Raw genomic sequence first — 18,817 nt, forward strand, 5'->3', positions numbered from 1 at the left:
GAAGAGCTTTAAGGTTTACTAGATGACAGAAGAGCTTTAAGGTTTACTAGATGACAGGATGACAGAAGAGCTTCAAGGTTTACTAGATGACAGAAGAGCTTCAAGGTTTACTAGATGACAGGACGTTGTAAGGTTTACTAGATGACAGGATGACAGAAGAGATGTAAGGTTTACTAGTTGACAGGATGACAGAAGAGCGTCAAGGTTTACTAGATGACAGAAGAGCTGTAAGGTTTACTAGATGACAGAAGAGCTTTAAGGTTTACTAGATGACAGGATGACAGAAGAGCTTCAAGGTTTACTAGATGATAGAAGAGCTTTAAGGTTTACTAGATGACAGAAGAGCTTTAAGGTTGACTAGTTGACAGGATGACAGAAGAGCTGTAAGGTTTACTAGTTGACAGGATGACAGAAGAGCTGTAAGGTTTACTAGATGACAGAAGAGCTTTAAGGTTTACTAGTTGACAGGATGACAGAATAGCTGTAAGGTTTACTAGTTGACAGGATGACAGAAGAGCTGTAAGGTTTACTAGTTGACAGAAGAGCTTCAAGGTTTACTAGTTGACAGAAGAGCTTTAAGGTTTACTAGTTGACAGAAGAGCTTTAAGGTTTACTAGTTGACAGAAGAGCTTTAAGGTTTACTAGTTGACAGAAGAGCTTCAAGGTTTACAAGTTGACAGAAGAGCTTTAAGGTTTACTAGTTGACAGAAGAGCTTCAAGGTTTACTAGATGACAGAAGAGCTGTAAGGTTTACTAGATGACAGAAGAGCTTTAAGGTTTACTAGATGACAGAAGAGCTTCAAGGTTTACTAGATGACAGAAGAGCTTCAAGGTTTACTAGATGACAGAAGAACTTCAAGGTTTACTAGATGACAGGAAGTTGTAAGGTTTAATAGATGACAGGAAGTTGTAAGGTTTACTAGATGACAGGAAGTTGTAAGGTTTACTGGATGTTAGAATACCTTCATGTGAAGAAGGTGTCCCTTTAGTGTGAGATGTAAATTAACCAATATTTTGACCTATGATAATGTTGACCTGTATAATAATGTTGACCTGTATAATAATGTTGACCCATATAATAATGTTGACCTGTATGATAATGTTGAACTATGTTAATGTTGACCTGTATAATAATGTTGACCTGTATGATAATGTCGCCCGTTTAATAATGTTGACCTGTATAATAATGTTGACCTATATAATAATGTTGACCTATATAATAGTGTTGACCTATATAATAATGTTGACCTGTATAATAATGTTGACCTATGTTAATGTTGACCTGTATAATAATGTTGACCTATATAATAATGTTGACCTGTATAATAATGTTGACCTACATAATAATGTTGACCTATATAATAATGTTGACCTATATAATAATGTTGACCTGTATAATAATGTTGACCTGTATAATAATGTTGACCTATGTTAATGTTGACCTGTATAATAATGTTGACCTATATAATAATGTTGACCTGTATAATAATGTTGACCTATATAATAATGTTGCCCTGTATAATAATGTTGACCTATATAATAATGTTGACCTGTATAATAATGTTGACCTACATAATAATGTTGACCTATATAATAATGTTGACCTATATAATAATGTTGACCTATATAATAATGTTGACCTATATAATAATGTTGACCTGTATAATAATGTTGACCTGTATAATAATGTTGACCTATGTTAATGTTGACCTGTATAATAATGTTGACCTATATAATAATGTTGACCTGTATAATAATGTTGACCTATATAATAATGTTGCCCTGTATAATAATGTTGACCTATATAATAATGTTGACCTGTATAATAATGTTGACCTGTATAATAATGTTGACCTGTATAATAATGTTGACCTATGTTAATGTTGACCTGTATAATAATGTTGACCTATATAATAATGTTGACCTGTATAATAATGTTGACCTACATAATAATGTTGATCTGTATAATAATGTTGACCTATATAATAATGTTGACCTGTATAATAATGTTGACCTGTATAATAATGTTGACCTATGTTAATGTTGACCTGTATAATAATGTTGACCTATATAATAATGTCGACCTATGTTAATGTTGACCTATATAATAATGTTGACCTATATAATAATGTTGACCTGTATAATAATGTTGACCTATATAATAATGTTGACCTATATAATAATGTTTACCTATATAATAATGTTTACCTATGTTAATGTTGACCTGTATGATAATGTTGACCTGTATGATAATGTTGCCCAGTATAATAATGTTGACCTATATAATAATGTTGACCTATATAATAATGTTTACCTATATAATAATGTTTACCTATGTTAATGTTGACCTGTATGATAATGTTGACCTGTATGATAATGTTGCCCAGTATAATAATGTTGACCTGTATAATCATGTTGACCTGTATAATAATGTTGACCTGTACAATAATGTTGACCTGTATAATAATGTTGACCTGTACAATAATGTTGACCTGTACAATAATGTTGACCTATATAATAATGTTGACCTATATAATAATGTTGACCTGTACAATAATGTTGACCTGTATAATAATGTTGACCTATATAATAATGTTTACCTATATAATAATGTTTACCTATGTTAATGTTGACCTGTATGATAATGTTGACCTGTATGATAATGTTGCCCAGTATAATAATGTGGACCTGTACAATAATGTTGCCCAGTATAATAATGTTGACCTGTATAATCATGTTGACCTGTATAATAATGTTGACCTGTACAATAATGTTGACCTGTATAATAATGTTGACCTGTACAATAATGTTGACCTGTATAATCATGTTGACCTGTACAATAATATTGACCTGTATAATAATGTTGACCTGTACAATAATGTTGACCTGTACAATAATGTTGACCTATATAATAATGTTGACCTATATAATAATGTTGACCTGTACAATAATGTTGACCTGTATAATAATGTTGACCTGTATAATAATGTTGACCTGTATAATAATGTCAACCTGTATGATAATGTTGACCTGTATAATAATGTTGACCTGTTTTAACATTGAAGATGCAGAGGGTCCTTCAGGAGCACATCAAGCAGGGAGAAGTAATGCTGTTGGTTTACAGAGGAGGTGAGCACATTATCCTGTATAAATAATATTACTACTACGACCACAAATACACCTGTATTTACCAATATAAATACTAGTAATACTAATATTACTACTACTACGACCACAAATACACTGTATTTACCAATATAAATACTAGTAATACTAATATTACTACTACTACGACCACAAATACACTGTATTTACCAATATAAATACTAGTAATACTAATATTACTACTACTACTACCACAAATACACTGTATTTACCAATATAAATACTAGTAATACTAATATTACTACTACTACTACCACAAATACACTGTATTTACCAATATAAATACTAGTAATACTAATATTACTACTACTACTACCACAAATACACTAATATTACTACTACTACCACAAGTACACTATATTTACCTACTGTATATAAATACTGGTAATACTACTGTTGTTGATAGCCTTGGTGCAGAACCCTCATCCAGATTTTCTTCCTTTTTAAATACTCTTAATGAACATCTAGCTTCAGTACTTTAGGTTGAAATACTCTTAATGTAATAAGTAACTTCAGTACTTTAGGTTTACATACTCTTAACTTCTTATGGCTGCATGTGCAGTATTGAGTAGCTTGGATGAAAAGGTGCCCAGAGGTGCCCATATCAAACGGTCTGCTCCTCAGTCCCAGTTGCTAATATATACATATTATTATTAGTAGTGGATAGAAAACACTCTGAAGTTTCTGAAACGGTTTGAATGATGTCTGTGAGTATAACAGAACTCATATGGCAGGCAAAAAACCTGAGAAGAAATCCAAACAGGAAGTGGGAAATCTGAGGTTGGTCGATTTTCAACACAGACCCTATTGAATACACAGCGGGATATTGGTCATGTTGCACTTCCTAAGGCTTCCACTCGATGTCAACCGTCTTTAGAACGTTGTTTGAGGATTCTACTGTGAAGTGGAACCGAATGAGAGAGGAATGAGTCAGAGGTCTGGCAGATTGCTACAGGCTCTGAGGCGCGGTCACGAGAGAGGTAGCTCTCATTCCATTGCTTTTCTACAGACATAGTAATTCTCCTGTTGGAATATTATTGAAGTTTTATGTTAAAAACATCCTGAAGATTGATTCCGTTGTCACGGGCGTCGCAGCGTGGTGAGCCTACATTTTCCTTTTTATTCAAAATGTCGCCTAACAAAACAACAAACGAAAGACACAACCGTGAAGCTTACAGGGCCACAAACAAAGTTAACCTCCCACACAGAAAGGAGGGAAAAGGGCTACCTAAGTATGGTGCCCAATCAGAGACAACGATAGACAGCTGTCGTTTTAATTTTAATTAAGAGATTTCTGTTGTTTTGAATTTGGCGCCCTGCACTTTCACTGGCTGTTGTCATATCATCCCGTTAAACGGAATTTCAGCCCTAAGTAGTTTTTAAAGTAACTTCAGTACTTTAGGTTTAAATACTCTTAACGTAACTTCAGTACTTGGGGAACAATACGAGGAGTAGTGTTTAGGATCCTCCCATCGAAGCAGGAACCACTTTAGCTTCCAGACCAGGTTACTGTGTACAAAGTACAGGATGGATTCACCTCAGAGATTTAGTTCTCTCTGTGTTGGGTTCATTAATGACTTTTTAATGTGGTGAGTAGATGAACTGAACTGCTGTCTTATTATTCAAAACAGTGGAAAGTTTGTACGTAACACACACATGAAAACAACACTAGGCATAATGCCTATTGCCTAATGTTGGGACAATAAAGCTTTTTGAATCTATAATGTTGCTGTTGGAAATGGTAAATCATTATTGTTATGGCTAAGGTATTTTCTCTTCTCTCTTTCTCTTTGTCTCTCTCTTTGTCTCTCTCTCTCCAGGGTCCTTCCTCTCTCCTGTCTCCCCTAACCTCTACAAACCCTTCCCCTCTCCGCTTGGCCCCTCTTCTCACGGCCTCCCATCCCCATCCGACTTGCCTTCCACCTCCACCTCAGATGCCTTGGTGCCCCTGCACCTCCCCCCCAGCCACAGTGGCCTCGCCCCAGCCTCACCCTCCACTGAACTCCCCTCCTTGGTCCAGAGTACCTCCTTCCTGGACTCAGTCCCGGTAACCATCACCCTGGAGCCCAGGGACTGGCTAGGGATGGAGGAGGGTGGTGACCCTGGGCCTCCAGCCATGCCCCCTGGAGGTGGGGGAAGAGGGAGGTTGGGGCTGGGGGCCATGGTGGACGGTAGAGGGGGAAGGGCCCAGGTGTCAGTCATGGGTCAGGAAGTGGAGCTACGGAGACGGCCAGGGGAGGGGTTTGGCTTTGTCATCGCCTCACAGGACCTCGCCAATGGGGGTGAGTCATTTATTGTCTATAACCTATTGCTGATCTAGGATCAGATCCCCCTCTGTCCATATAATATTATTGATTATGATCTAAAAGGCTAAACTGATCCCAGATCAGAACTCCTACTCTGTGGCGTTTTGAGACCGGTCTAGATATTTCCCCCCCTCCATCAGATGTGGTCCCTCTGAAGCTCTTTCCCTTCTTCTTCCTCTGTGGTTTTATTCATATAGAAGGACAGAATGCATTGTACTCATTTCCCTTTAGTGTAATCGTGTTAGCTTGTACTGAAGTGATCTGGTACCTCTTTTCCCATCTGTGTCATCTGTGCCATCTGTGTCATCTGTGTCATCTGTGCCATCTGTGTCATCTGTGCCATCTGTGTCATCTGTGCCATCTGTGTCATCTGTGCCATCTGTGTCATCTGTGCCATCTGTGTCATGTAACTGTGAAATTGACGTCAACATATTTTTATGTATCTTTTGACGACTGATCCACTTACAGTAAATGCTGTACAGGAACACAATATATTATCAATTTTTTTGGTAAATTCTGACCAGGAACAGAATGATATATGATCAATTAACAGTCAGTTCTGTACAGAAACACAGAGTGATATATATGATCGATTTACAGTAGATACTGCACAGAAATACAGAATCATATGAAAATGGTATTGATCGATATTATCTTCAACAGTATGTAGATTCTAGGTATTGATCGATATTCTCTTCAACAGTATCCTGATTCTAGGTATTGATCGATATTCTGTTCAACAGTATCCTGATTCTAGGTATTGATCGATATTCTGGTCGACAGTATCCTGATTCTAGGTATTGATCGATATTCTCTTCAACAGTATGTAGATTCTAGGTATTGATCGATATTCTGGTCAACAGTATGTAGATTCTAGGTATTGATCGATATTCTGGTCAACAGTATGTAGATTCTAGGTATTGATCGATATTATCTTCAACAGTATCCTGATTCTAGGTATTGATCGATATTCTCTTCAACAGTATGTAGATTCTAGGTATTGATCGATATTCTGGTCAACAGTATGTAGATTCTAGGTATTGATCGATATTATCTTCAACAGTATCCTGATTCTAGGTATTGATCGATATTCTGGTCGACAGTATCCTGATTCTAGGTATTGATCGATATTCTCTTCAACAGTATGTAGATTCTAGGTATTGATCGATATTCTGGTCAACAGTATGTAGATTCTAGGTATTGATCGATATTCTGGTCAACAGTATTTAGATTCTAGGTATTGATCGATATTCTGTTCAACAGTATGTAGATTCTAGGTATTGATCGATATTCTGGTCAACAGTATTTAGATTCTAGGTATTGATCGATATTCTGGTCAACAGTATGTAGATTCTAGGTATTGATCGATATTCTGGTCAACAGTATGTAGATTCTAGGTATTGATCGATATTCTGGTCAACAGTATGTAGATTCTAGGTATTGATCGATATTCTGGTCAACAGTATGTAGATTCTAGGTATTGATCGATATTCTGGTCAACAGTATGTAGATTCTAGGTATTGATCGATATTCTGGTCAACAGTATCTTGATTCTAGGTATTGATCGATATTCTGGTCAACAGTATGTAGATTCTAGGTATTGATCGATATTCTGGTCAACAGTATGTAGATTCTAGGTATTGATCGATATTCTGGTCAACAGTATGTAGATTCTAGGTATTGATCGATATTCTCTTCAACAGTATGTAGATTCTAGGTATTGATCGATATTCTGGTCAACAGTATGTAGATTCTAGGTATTGATCGATATTCTGGTCAACAGTATGTAGATTCTAGGTATTGATCGATATTCTCTTCAACAGTATCCTGATTCTAGGTATTGATCGATATTCTGGTCAACAGTATGTAGATTCTAGGTATTGATCGATATTCTGGTCAACAGTATTTAGATTCTAGGTATTGATCGATATTCTGGTCAACAGTATGTAGATTCTAGGTATTGATCGATATTCTGGTCAACAGTATGTAGATTCTAGGTATTGATCGATATTCTGGTCAACAGTATTTAGATTCTAGGTATTGATCGATATTCTGGTCAACAGTATGTAGATTCTAGGTATTGATCGATATTCTGGTCAACAGTATGTAGATTCTAGGTATTGATCGATATTCTGGTCAACAGTATCCTGATTCTAGGTATTGATCGATATTCTGGTCAACAGTATCCTGATTCTAGGTATTGATCGATATTCTGGTCAACAGTATGTAGATTCTAGGTATTGATCGATATTCTGGTCAACAGTATGTAGATTCTAGGTATTGATCGATATTCTGGTCAACAGTATGTAGATTCTAGGTATTGATCGATATTCTGTTCAACAGTATTTAGATTCTAGGTATTGATCGATATTCTGGTCAACAGTATGTAGATTCTAGGTATTGATCGATATTCTGGTCAACAGTATGTAGATTCTAGGTATTGATCGATATTCTGGTCAACAGTATGTAGATTCTAGGTATTGATCGATATTCTCTTCAACAGTATGTAGATTCTAGGTATTGATCGATATTCTGGTCAACAGTATGTAGATTCTAGGTATTGATCGATATTCTGGTCAACAGTATTTAGATTCTAGGTATTGATCAATATTCTGGTCAACAGTATGTAGATTCTAGGTATTGATCGATATTCTGGTCAACAGTATGTAGATTCTAGGTATTGATCGATATTCTGGTCAACAGTATGTAGATTCTAGGTATTGATCGATATTCTGTTCAACAGTATGTAGATTCTAGGTATTGATCGATATTCTGGTCAACAGTATGTAGATTCTAGGTATTGATCGATATTCTGGTCAACAGTATGTAGATTCTAGGTATTGATCGATATTCTGTTCAACAGTATGTAGATTCTAGGTATTGATCGATATTCTGGTCAACAGTATGTAGATTCTAGGTATTGATCGATATTCTGGTCAACAGTATGTAGATTCTAGGTATTGGTCGATATTCTGGTCAACAGTATGTAGATTCTAGGTATTGATCGATATTCTGGTCAACAGTATGTAGATTCTAGGTATTGATCGATATTCTGGTCAACAGTATTCTAGGTATTGATCGATATTCTGGTCAACAGTATGTAGATTCTAGGTATTGATCGATATTCTGGTCAACAGTATTTAGATTCTAGGTATTGATCGATATTCTGGTCAACAGTATCCTGATTCTAGGTATTGATCGATATTCTGGTCAACAGTATCCTGATTCTAGGTATTGATCGATATTCTGGTCAACAGTATCCTGATTCTAGGTATTGATCGATATTCTGTTCAACAGTATGTAGATTCTAGGTATTGATCGATATTCTGGTCAACAGTATGTAGATTCTAGGTATTGATCGATATTCTCTTCAACAGTATCCTGATTCTAGGTATTGATCGATATTCTGTTCAACAGTATGTAGATTCTAGGTATTGATCGATATTCTGGTCAACAGTATGTAGATTCTAGGTATTGATAGATATTCTGGTCAACAGTATGTAGATTCTAGGTATTGATCGATATTATCTTCAACAGTATCCTGATTCTAGGTATTGATCGATATTCTGGTCAACAGTATCCTGATTCTAGGTATTGATCGATATTCTGGTCAACAGTATGTAGATTCTAGGTATTGATCGATATTCTGGTCAACAGTATTTAGATTCTAGGTATTGATCGATATTCTGGTCAACAGTATGTAGATTCTAGGTATTGATCGATATTCTGGTCAACAGTATGTAGATTCTAGGTATTGATCGATATTCTGGTCAACAGTATGTAGATTCTAGGTATTGATCGATATTCTGGTCAACAGTATGTAGATTCTAGGTATTGATCGATATTCTGGTCAACAGTATTTAGATTCTAGGTATTGATCGATATTCTGGTCAACAGTATGTAGATTCTAGGTATTGATCGATATTCTCTTCAACAGTATTTAGATTCTAGGTATTGATCGATATTCTGGTCAACAGTATGTAGATTCTAGGTATTGATCGATATTCTCTTCAACAGTATCTTGATTCTAGGTATTGATCGATATTCTGGTCAACAGTATGTAGATTCTAGGTATTGATCGATATTCTGGTCAACAGTATGTAGATTCTAGGTATTGATCAATATTCTGGTCAACAGTATGTAGATTCTAGGTATTGATCGATATTCTGGTCAACAGTATGTAGATTCTAGGTATTGATCGATATTCTGGTCAACAGTATGTAGATTCTAGGTATTGGTCGATATTCTGGTCAACAGTATGTAGATTCTAGGTATTGATCGATATTCTGGTCAACAGTATTTAGATTCTAGGTATTGATCGATATTCTGGTCAACAGTATGTAGATTCTAGGTATTGATCGATATTCTGTTCAACAGTATGTAGATTCTAGGTATTGATCGATATTCTGGTCAACAGTATGTAGATTCTAGGTATTGATCGATATTCTGGTCAACAGTATGTAGATTCTAGGTATTGATCGATATTCTGGTCAACAGTATGTAGATTCTAGGTATTGATCGATATTCTGGTCAACAGTATCTTGATTCTAGGTATTGATCGATATTCTGGTCAACAGTATGTAGATTCTAGGTATTGATCGATATTCTGGTCAACAGTATTTAGATTCTAGGTATTGATCGATATTCTGGTCAACAGTATTTAGATTCTAGGTATTGATCGATATTCTGGTCAACAGTATTTAGATTCTAGGTATTGATCGATATTCTCTTCAACAGTATCCTGATTCTAGGTATTGATCGATATTCTGGTCAACAGTATTTAGATTCTAGGTATTGATCGATATTCTGGTCAACAGTATGTAGATTCTAGGTATTGATCGATATTCTGGTCAACAGTATCCTGATTCTAGGTATTGATCGATATTCTGGTCAACAGTATGTAGATTCTAGGTATTGATCGATATTCTGGTCAACAGTATGTAGATTCTAGGTATTGATCGATATTCTGGTCAACAGTATGTAGATTCTAGGTATTGATCGATATTCTGGTCAACAGTATGTAGATTCTAGGTATTGATTGATATTCTGGTCAACAGTATTTAGATTCTAGGTATTGATCGATATTCTGTTCAACAGTATGTAGATTCTAGGTATTGATCGATATTCTGGTCAACAGTATCCTGATTCTAGGTATTGATTGATATTCTGGTCAACAGTATGTAGATTCTAGGTATTGATCGATATTCTCTTCAACAGTATGTAGATTCTAGGTATTGATCGATATTCTGGTCAACAGTATGTAGATTCTAGGTATTGATCGATATTCTGGTCAACAGTATGTAGATTCTAGGTATTGATCGATATTCTGGTCAACAGTATGTAGATTCTAGGTATTGATCGATATTCTCTTCAACAGTATCTTGATTCTAGGTATTGATCGATATTCTGGTCAACAGTATGTAGATTCTAGGTATTGATCGATATTCTGGTCAACAGTATGTAGATTCTAGGTATTGATCAATATTCTGGTCAACAGTATGTAGATTCTAGGTATTGATCGATATTCTGGTCAACAGTATGTAGATTCTAGGTATTGATCGATATTCTGGTCAACAGTATGTAGATTCTAGGTATTGGTCGATATTCTGGTCAACAGTATGTAGATTCTAGGTATTGATCGATATTCTGGTCAACAGTATCCTGATTCTAGGTATTGATCGATATTCTGGTCAACAGTATTTAGATTCTAGGTATTGATCGATATTCTGGTCAACAGTATGTAGATTCTAGGTATTGATCGATATTCTGGTCAACAGTATGTAGATTCTAGGTATTGATCGATATTCTGGTCAACAGTATGTAGATTCTAGGTATTGATCGATATTCTCTTCAACAGTATCCTGATTCTAGGTATTGATCGATATTCTCTTCAACAGTATCTTGATTCTAGGTATTGATCGATATTCTGGTCAACAGTATTTAGATTCTAGGTATTGATCGATATTCTGGTCAACAGTATGTAGATTCTAGGTATTGATCGATATTCTGGTCAACAGTATTTAGATTCTAGGTATTGATCGATATTCTGGTCAACAGTATTTAGATTCTAGGTATTGATCGATATTCTGGTCAACAGTATTTAGATTCTAGGTATTGATCGATATTCTCTTCAACAGTATCCTGATTCTAGGTATTGATCGATATTCTGGTCAACAGTATTTAGATTCTAGGTATTGATCGATATTCTGGTCAACAGTATGTAGATTCTAGGTATTGATCGATATTCTGGTCAACAGTATCCTGATTCTAGGTATTGATCGATATTCTGGTCAACAGTATGTAGATTCTAGGTATTGATCGATATTCTGGTCAACAGTATTTAGATTCTAGGTATTGATCGATATTCTGGTCAACAGTATGTAGATTCTAGGTATTGATCGATATTCTGGTCAACAGTATGTAGATTCTAGGTATTGATCGATATTCTGGTCAACAGTATGTAGATTCTAGGTATTGATCGATATTCTGGTCAACAGTATGTAGATTCTAGGTATTGATCGATATTCTGGTCAACAGTATCCTGATTCTAGGTATTGATCGATATTCTGGTCAACAGTATGTAGATTCTAGGTATTGATCGATATTCTCTTCAACAGTATCCTGATTCTAGGTATTGATCGATATTCTGGTCAACAGTATGTAGATTCTAGGTATTGATCAATATTCTGGTCAACAGTATGTAGATTCTAGGTATTGATCGATATTCTCTTCAACAGTATGTAGATTCTAGGTATTGATCGATATTCTGTTCAACAGTATGTAGATTCTAGGTATTGATCGATATTCTGGTCAACAGTATCCTGATTCTAGGTATTGATCGATATTCTGGTCAACAGTATCCTGATTCTAGGTATTGATTGATATTCTGGTCAACAGTATGTAGATTCTAGGTATTGATCGATATTCTCTTCAACAGTATGTAGATTCTAGGTATTGATCGATATTCTGGTCAACAGTATGTAGATTCTAGGTATTGATCGATATTCTGGTCAACAGTATGTAGATTCTAGGTATTGATCGATATTCTGGTCAACAGTATCCTGATTCTAGGTATTGATCGATATTCTCTTCAACAGTATGTAGATTCTAGGTATTGATCGATATTCTCTTCAACAGTATCCTGATTCTAGGTATTGATCGATATTCTGTTCAACAGTATGTAGATTCTAGGTATTGATCGATATTCTGGTCAACAGTATTTAGATTCTAGGTATTGATCGATATTCTGTTCAACAGTATGTAGATTCTAGGTATTGATCGATATTCTGGTCAACAGTATGTAGATTCTAGGTATTGATCGATATTCTGTTCAACAGTATGTAGATTCTAGGTATTGATCGATATTCTGGTCAACAGTATCCTGATTCTAGGTATTGATCGATATTCTGGTCAACAGTATGTAGATTCTAGGTATTGATCGATATTCTCTTCAACAGTATCCTGATTCTAGGTATTGATCGATATTCTGTTCAACAGTATGTAGATTCTAGGTATTGATCGATATTCTCTTCAACAGTATCCTGATTCTAGGTATTGATCGATATTCTGTTCAACAGTATGTAGATTCTAGGTATTGATCGATATTCTCTTCAACAGTATCCTGATTCTAGGTATTGATCGATATTCTGGTCAACAGTATGTAGATTCTAGGTATTGATCGATATTCTGGTCAACAGTATGTAGATTCTAGGTATTGATCGATATTCTCTTCAACAGTATCCTGATTCTAGGTATTGATCGATATTCTGGTCAACAGTATGTAAATTCTAGGTATTGATCGATATTCTGGTCAACAGTATTTAGATTCTAGGTATTGATCGATATTCTGGTCAACAGTATGTAGATTCTAGGTATTGATCGATATTCTGGTCAACAGTATGTAGATTCTAGGTATTGATCGATATTCTGGTCAACAGTATCTTGATTCTAGGTATTGATCGATATTCTGGTCAACAGTATGTAGATTCTAGGTATTGATCGATATTCTGGTCAACAGTATGTAGATTCTAGGTATTGATCGATATTCTGGTCAACAGTATGTAGATTCTAGGTATTGATCGATATTCTCTTCAACAGTATGTAGATTCTAGGTATTGATCGATATTCTGGTCAACAGTATGTAGATTCTAGGTATTGATCGATATTCTGGTCAACAGTATGTAGATTCTAGGTATTGATCGATATTCTCTTCAACAGTATCCTGATTCTAGGTATTGATCGATATTCTGGTCAACAGTATGTAGATTCTAGGTATTGATCGATATTCTGGTCAACAGTATTTAGATTCTAGGTATTGATCGATATTCTGGTCAACAGTATGTAGATTCTAGGTATTGATCGATATTCTGGTCAACAGTATGTAGATTCTAGGTATTGATCGATATTCTGGTCAACAGTATTTAGATTCTAGGTATTGATCGATATTCTGGTCAACAGTATGTAGATTCTAGGTATTGATCGATATTCTGGTCAACAGTATGTAGATTCTAGGTATTGATCGATATTCTGGTCAACAGTATCCTGATTCTAGGTATTGATCGATATTCTGGTCAACAGTATCCTGATTCTAGGTATTGATCGATATTCTGGTCAACAGTATGTAGATTCTAGGTATTGATCGATATTCTGGTCAACAGTATGTAGATTCTAGGTATTGATCGATATTCTGGTCAACAGTATGTAGATTCTAGGTATTGATCGATATTCTGTTCAACAGTATTTAGATTCTAGGTATTGATCGATATTCTGGTCAACAGTATGTAGATTCTAGGTATTGATCGATATTCTGGTCAACAGTATGTAGATTCTAGGTATTGATCGATATTCTGGTCAACAGTATGTAGATTCTAGGTATTGATCGATATTCTCTTCAACAGTATGTAGATTCTAGGTATTGATCGATATTCTGGTCAACAGTATGTAGATTCTAGGTATTGATCGATATTCTGGTCAACAGTATTTAGATTCTAGGTATTGATCAATATTCTGGTCAACAGTATGTAGATTCTAGGTATTGATCGATATTCTGGTCAACAGTATGTAGATTCTAGGTATTGATCGATATTCTGGTCAACAGTATGTAGATTCTAGGTATTGATCGATATTCTGTTCAACAGTATGTAGATTCTAGGTATTGATCGATATTCTGGTCAACAGTATGTAGATTCTAGGTATTGATCGATATTCTGGTCAACAGTATGTAGATTCTAGGTATTGATCGATATTCTGTTCAACAGTATGTAGATTCTAGGTATTGATCGATATTCTGGTCAACAGTATGTAGATTCTAGGTATTGATCGATATTCTGGTCAACAGTATGTAGATTCTAGGTATTGGTCGATATTCTGGTCAACAGTATGTAGATTCTAGGTATTGATCGATATTCTGGTCAACAGTATGTAGATTCTAGGTATTGATCGATATTCTGGTCAACAGTATCCTGATTCTAGGTATTGATCGATATTCTGGTCAACAGTATGTAGATTCTAGGTATTGATCGATATTCTGGTCAACAGTATTTAGATTCTAGGTATTGATCGATATTCTGGTCAACAGTATCCTGATTCTAGGTATTGATCGATATTCTGGTCAACAGTATCCTGATTCTAGGTATTGATCGATATTCTGGTCAACAGTATCCTGATTCTAGGTATTGATCGATATTCTGTTCAACAGTATGTAGATTCTAGGTATTGATCGATATTCTGGTCAACAGTATGTAGATTCTAGGTATTGATCGATATTCTCTTCAACAGTATCCTGATTCTAGGTATTGATCGATATTCTGTTCAACAGTATGTAGATTCTAGGTATTGATCGATATTCTGGTCAACAGTATGTAGATTCTAGGTATTGATAGATATTCTGGTCAACAGTATGTAGATTCTAGGTATTGATCGATATTATCTTCAACAGTATCCTGATTCTAGGTATTGATCGATATTCTGGTCAACAGTATCCTGATTCTAGGTATTGATCGATATTCTGGTCAACAGTATGTAGATTCTAGGTATTGATCGATATTCTGGTCAACAGTATTTAGATTCTAGGTATTGATCGATATTCTGGTCAACAGTATGTAGATTCTAGGTATTGATCGATATTCTGGTCAACAGTATGTAGATTCTAGGTATTGATCGATATTCTGGTCAACAGTATGTAGATTCTAGGTATTGATCGATATTCTGGTCAACAGTATGTAGATTCTAGGTATTGATCGATATTCTGGTCAACAGTATTTAGATTCTAGGTATTGATCGATATTCTGGTCAACAGTATGTAGATTCTAGGTATTGATCGATATTCTCTTCAACAGTATTTAGATTCTAGGTATTGATCGATATTCTGGTCAACAGTATGTAGATTCTAGGTATTGATCGATATTCTCTTCAACAGTATCTTGATTCTAGGTATTGATCGATATTCTGGTCAACAGTATGTAGATTCTAGGTATTGATCGATATTCTGGTCAACAGTATGTAGATTCTAGGTATTGATCAATATTCTGGTCAACAGTATGTAGATTCTAGGTATTGATCGATATTCTGGTCAACAGTATGTAGATTCTAGGTATTGATCGATATTCTGGTCAACAGTATGTAGATTCTAGGTATTGGTCGATATTCTGGTCAACAGTATGTAGATTCTAGGTATTGATCGATATTCTGGTCAACAGTATTTAGATTCTAGGTATTGATCGATATTCTGGTCAACAGTATGTAGATTCTAGGTATTGATCGATATTCTGTTCAACAGTATGTAGATTCTAGGTATTGATCGATATTCTGGTCAACAGTATGTAGATTCTAGGTATTGATCGATATTCTGGTCAACAGTATGTAGATTCTAGGTATTGATCGATATTCTGGTCAACAGTATGTAGATTCTAGGTATTGATCGATATTCTGGTCAACAGTATCTTGATTCTAGGTATTGATCGATATTCTGGTCAACAGTATGTAGATTCTAGGTATTGATCGATATTCTGGTCAACAGTATTTAGATTCTAGGTATTGATCGATATTCTGGTCAACAGTATTTAGATTCTAGGTATTGATCGATATTCTGGTCAACAGTATTTAGATTCTAGGTATTGATCGATATTCTCTTCAACAGTATCCTGATTCTAGGTATTGATCGATATTCTGGTCAACAGTATTTAGATTCTAGGTATTGATCGATATTCTGGTCAACAGTATGTAGATTCTAGGTATTGATCGATATTCTGGTCAACAGTATCCTGATTCTAGGTATTGATCGATATTCTGGTCAACAGTATGTAGATTCTAGGTATTGATCGATATTCTGGTCAACAGTATGTAGATTCTAGGTATTGATCGATATTCTGGTCAACAGTATGTAGATTCTAGGTATTGATCGATATTCTGGTCAACAGTATGTAGATTCTAGGTATTGATTGATATTCTGGTCAACAGTATTTAGATTCTAGGTATTGATCGATATTCTGTTCAACAGTATGTAGATTCTAGGTATTGATCGATATTCTGGTCAACAGTATCCTGATTCTAGGTATTGATTGATATTCTGGTCAACAGTATGTAGATTCTAGGTATTGATCGATATTCTCTTCAACAGTATGTAGATTCTAGGTATTGATCGATATTCTGGTCAACAGTATGTAGATTCTAGGTATTGATCGATATTCTGGTCAACAGTATGTAGATTCTAGGTATTGATCGATATTCTGGTCAACAGTATGTAGATTCTAGGTATTGATCGATATTCTCTTCAACAGTATCTTGATTCTAGGTATTGATCGATATTCTGGTCAACAGTATGTAGATTCTAGGTATTGATCGATATTCTGGTCAACAGTATGTAGATTCTAGGTATTGATCAATATTCTGGTCAACAGTATGTAGATTCTAGGTATTGATCGATATTCTGGTCAACAGTATGTAGATTCTAGGTATTGATCGATATTCTGGTCAACAGTATGTAGATTCTAGGTATTGGTCGATATTCTGGTCAACAGTATGTAGATTCTAGGTATTGATCGATATTCTGGTCAACAGTATCCTGATTCTAGGTATTGATCGATATTCTGGTCAACAGTATTTAGATTCTAGGTATTGATCGATATTCTGGTCAACAGTATGTAGATTCTAGGTATTGATCGATATTCTGGTCAACAGTATGTAGATTCTAGGTATTGATCGATATTCTGGTCAACAGTATGTAGATTCTAGGTATTGATCGATATTCTCTTCAACAGTATCCTGATTCTAGGTATTGATCGATATTCTCTTCAACAGTATCTTGATTCTAGGTATTGATCGATATTCTGGTCAACAGTATTTAGATTCTAGGTATTGATCGATATTCTGGTCAACAGTATGTAGATTCTAGGTATTGATCGATATTCTGGTCAACAGTATTTAGATTCTAGGTATTGATCGATATTCTGGTCAACAGTATTTAGATTCTAGGTATTGATCGATATTCTGGTCAACAGTATTTAGATTCTAGGTATTGATCGATATTCTCTTCAACAGTATCCTGATTCTAGGTATTGATCGATATTCTGGTCAACAGTATTTAGATTCTAGGTATTGATCGATATTCTGGTCAACAGTATGTAGATTCTAGGTATTGATCGATATTCTGGTCAACAGTATCCTGATTCTAGGTATTGATCGATATTCTGGTCAACAGTATGTAGATTCTAGGTATTGATCGATATTCTGGTCAACAGTATTTAGATTCTAGGTATTGATCGATATTCTGGTCAACAGTATGTAGATTCTAGGTATTGATCGATATTCTGGTCAACAGTATGTAGATTCTAGGTATTGATCGATATTCTGGTCAACAGTATGTAGATTCTAGGTATTGATCGATATTCTGGTCAACAGTATGTAGATTCTAGGTATTGATCGATATTCTGGTCAACAGTATCCTGATTCTAGGTATTGATCGATATTCTGGTCAACAGTATGTAGATTCTAGGTATTGATCGATATTCTCTTCAACAGTATGTAGATTCTAGGTATTGATCGATATTCTGGTCAACAGTATGTAGATTCTAGGTATTGATCAATATTCTGGTCAACAGTATGTAGATTCTAGGTATTGATCGATATTCTCTTCAACAGTATGTAGATTCTAGGTATTGATCGATATTCTGTTCAACAGTATGTAGATTCTAGGTATTGATCGATATTCTGGTCAACAGTATCCTGATTCTAGGTATTGATCGATATTCTGGTCAACAGTATCCTGATTCTAGGTATTGATTGATATTCTGGTCAACAGTATGTAGATTCTAGGTATTGATCGATATTCTCTTCAACAGTATGTAGAT

General features: G+C 35.1%; 1 protein-coding gene across 1 annotated transcript in view; it reads left to right on the forward strand.

The window, feature by feature from the left end:
- The window catches only part of LOC110512152 (membrane-associated guanylate kinase, WW and PDZ domain-containing protein 3), a 153,043-nt gene that overhangs the window by 64,859 nt on the left and 69,367 nt on the right, over window positions 1–18,817 (forward strand). Inside the window, exons 11-12 of the mRNA XM_036945804.2 lie at window positions 3,066–3,129; window positions 4,986–5,447. Of these exons, the coding sequence (XP_036801699.2) occupies window positions 3,066–3,129; window positions 4,986–5,447 (526 nt within the window). The remainder of the gene's footprint in view (window positions 1–3,065; window positions 3,130–4,985; window positions 5,448–18,817) is intronic.

This window comes from Oncorhynchus mykiss, chromosome 16 (assembly GCF_057628025.1).
Source record: "Oncorhynchus mykiss isolate SJ-2025 chromosome 16, ASM5762802v1, whole genome shotgun sequence".
In the NCBI taxonomy this organism is placed as follows: domain Eukaryota; kingdom Metazoa; phylum Chordata; class Actinopteri; order Salmoniformes; family Salmonidae; genus Oncorhynchus; species Oncorhynchus mykiss.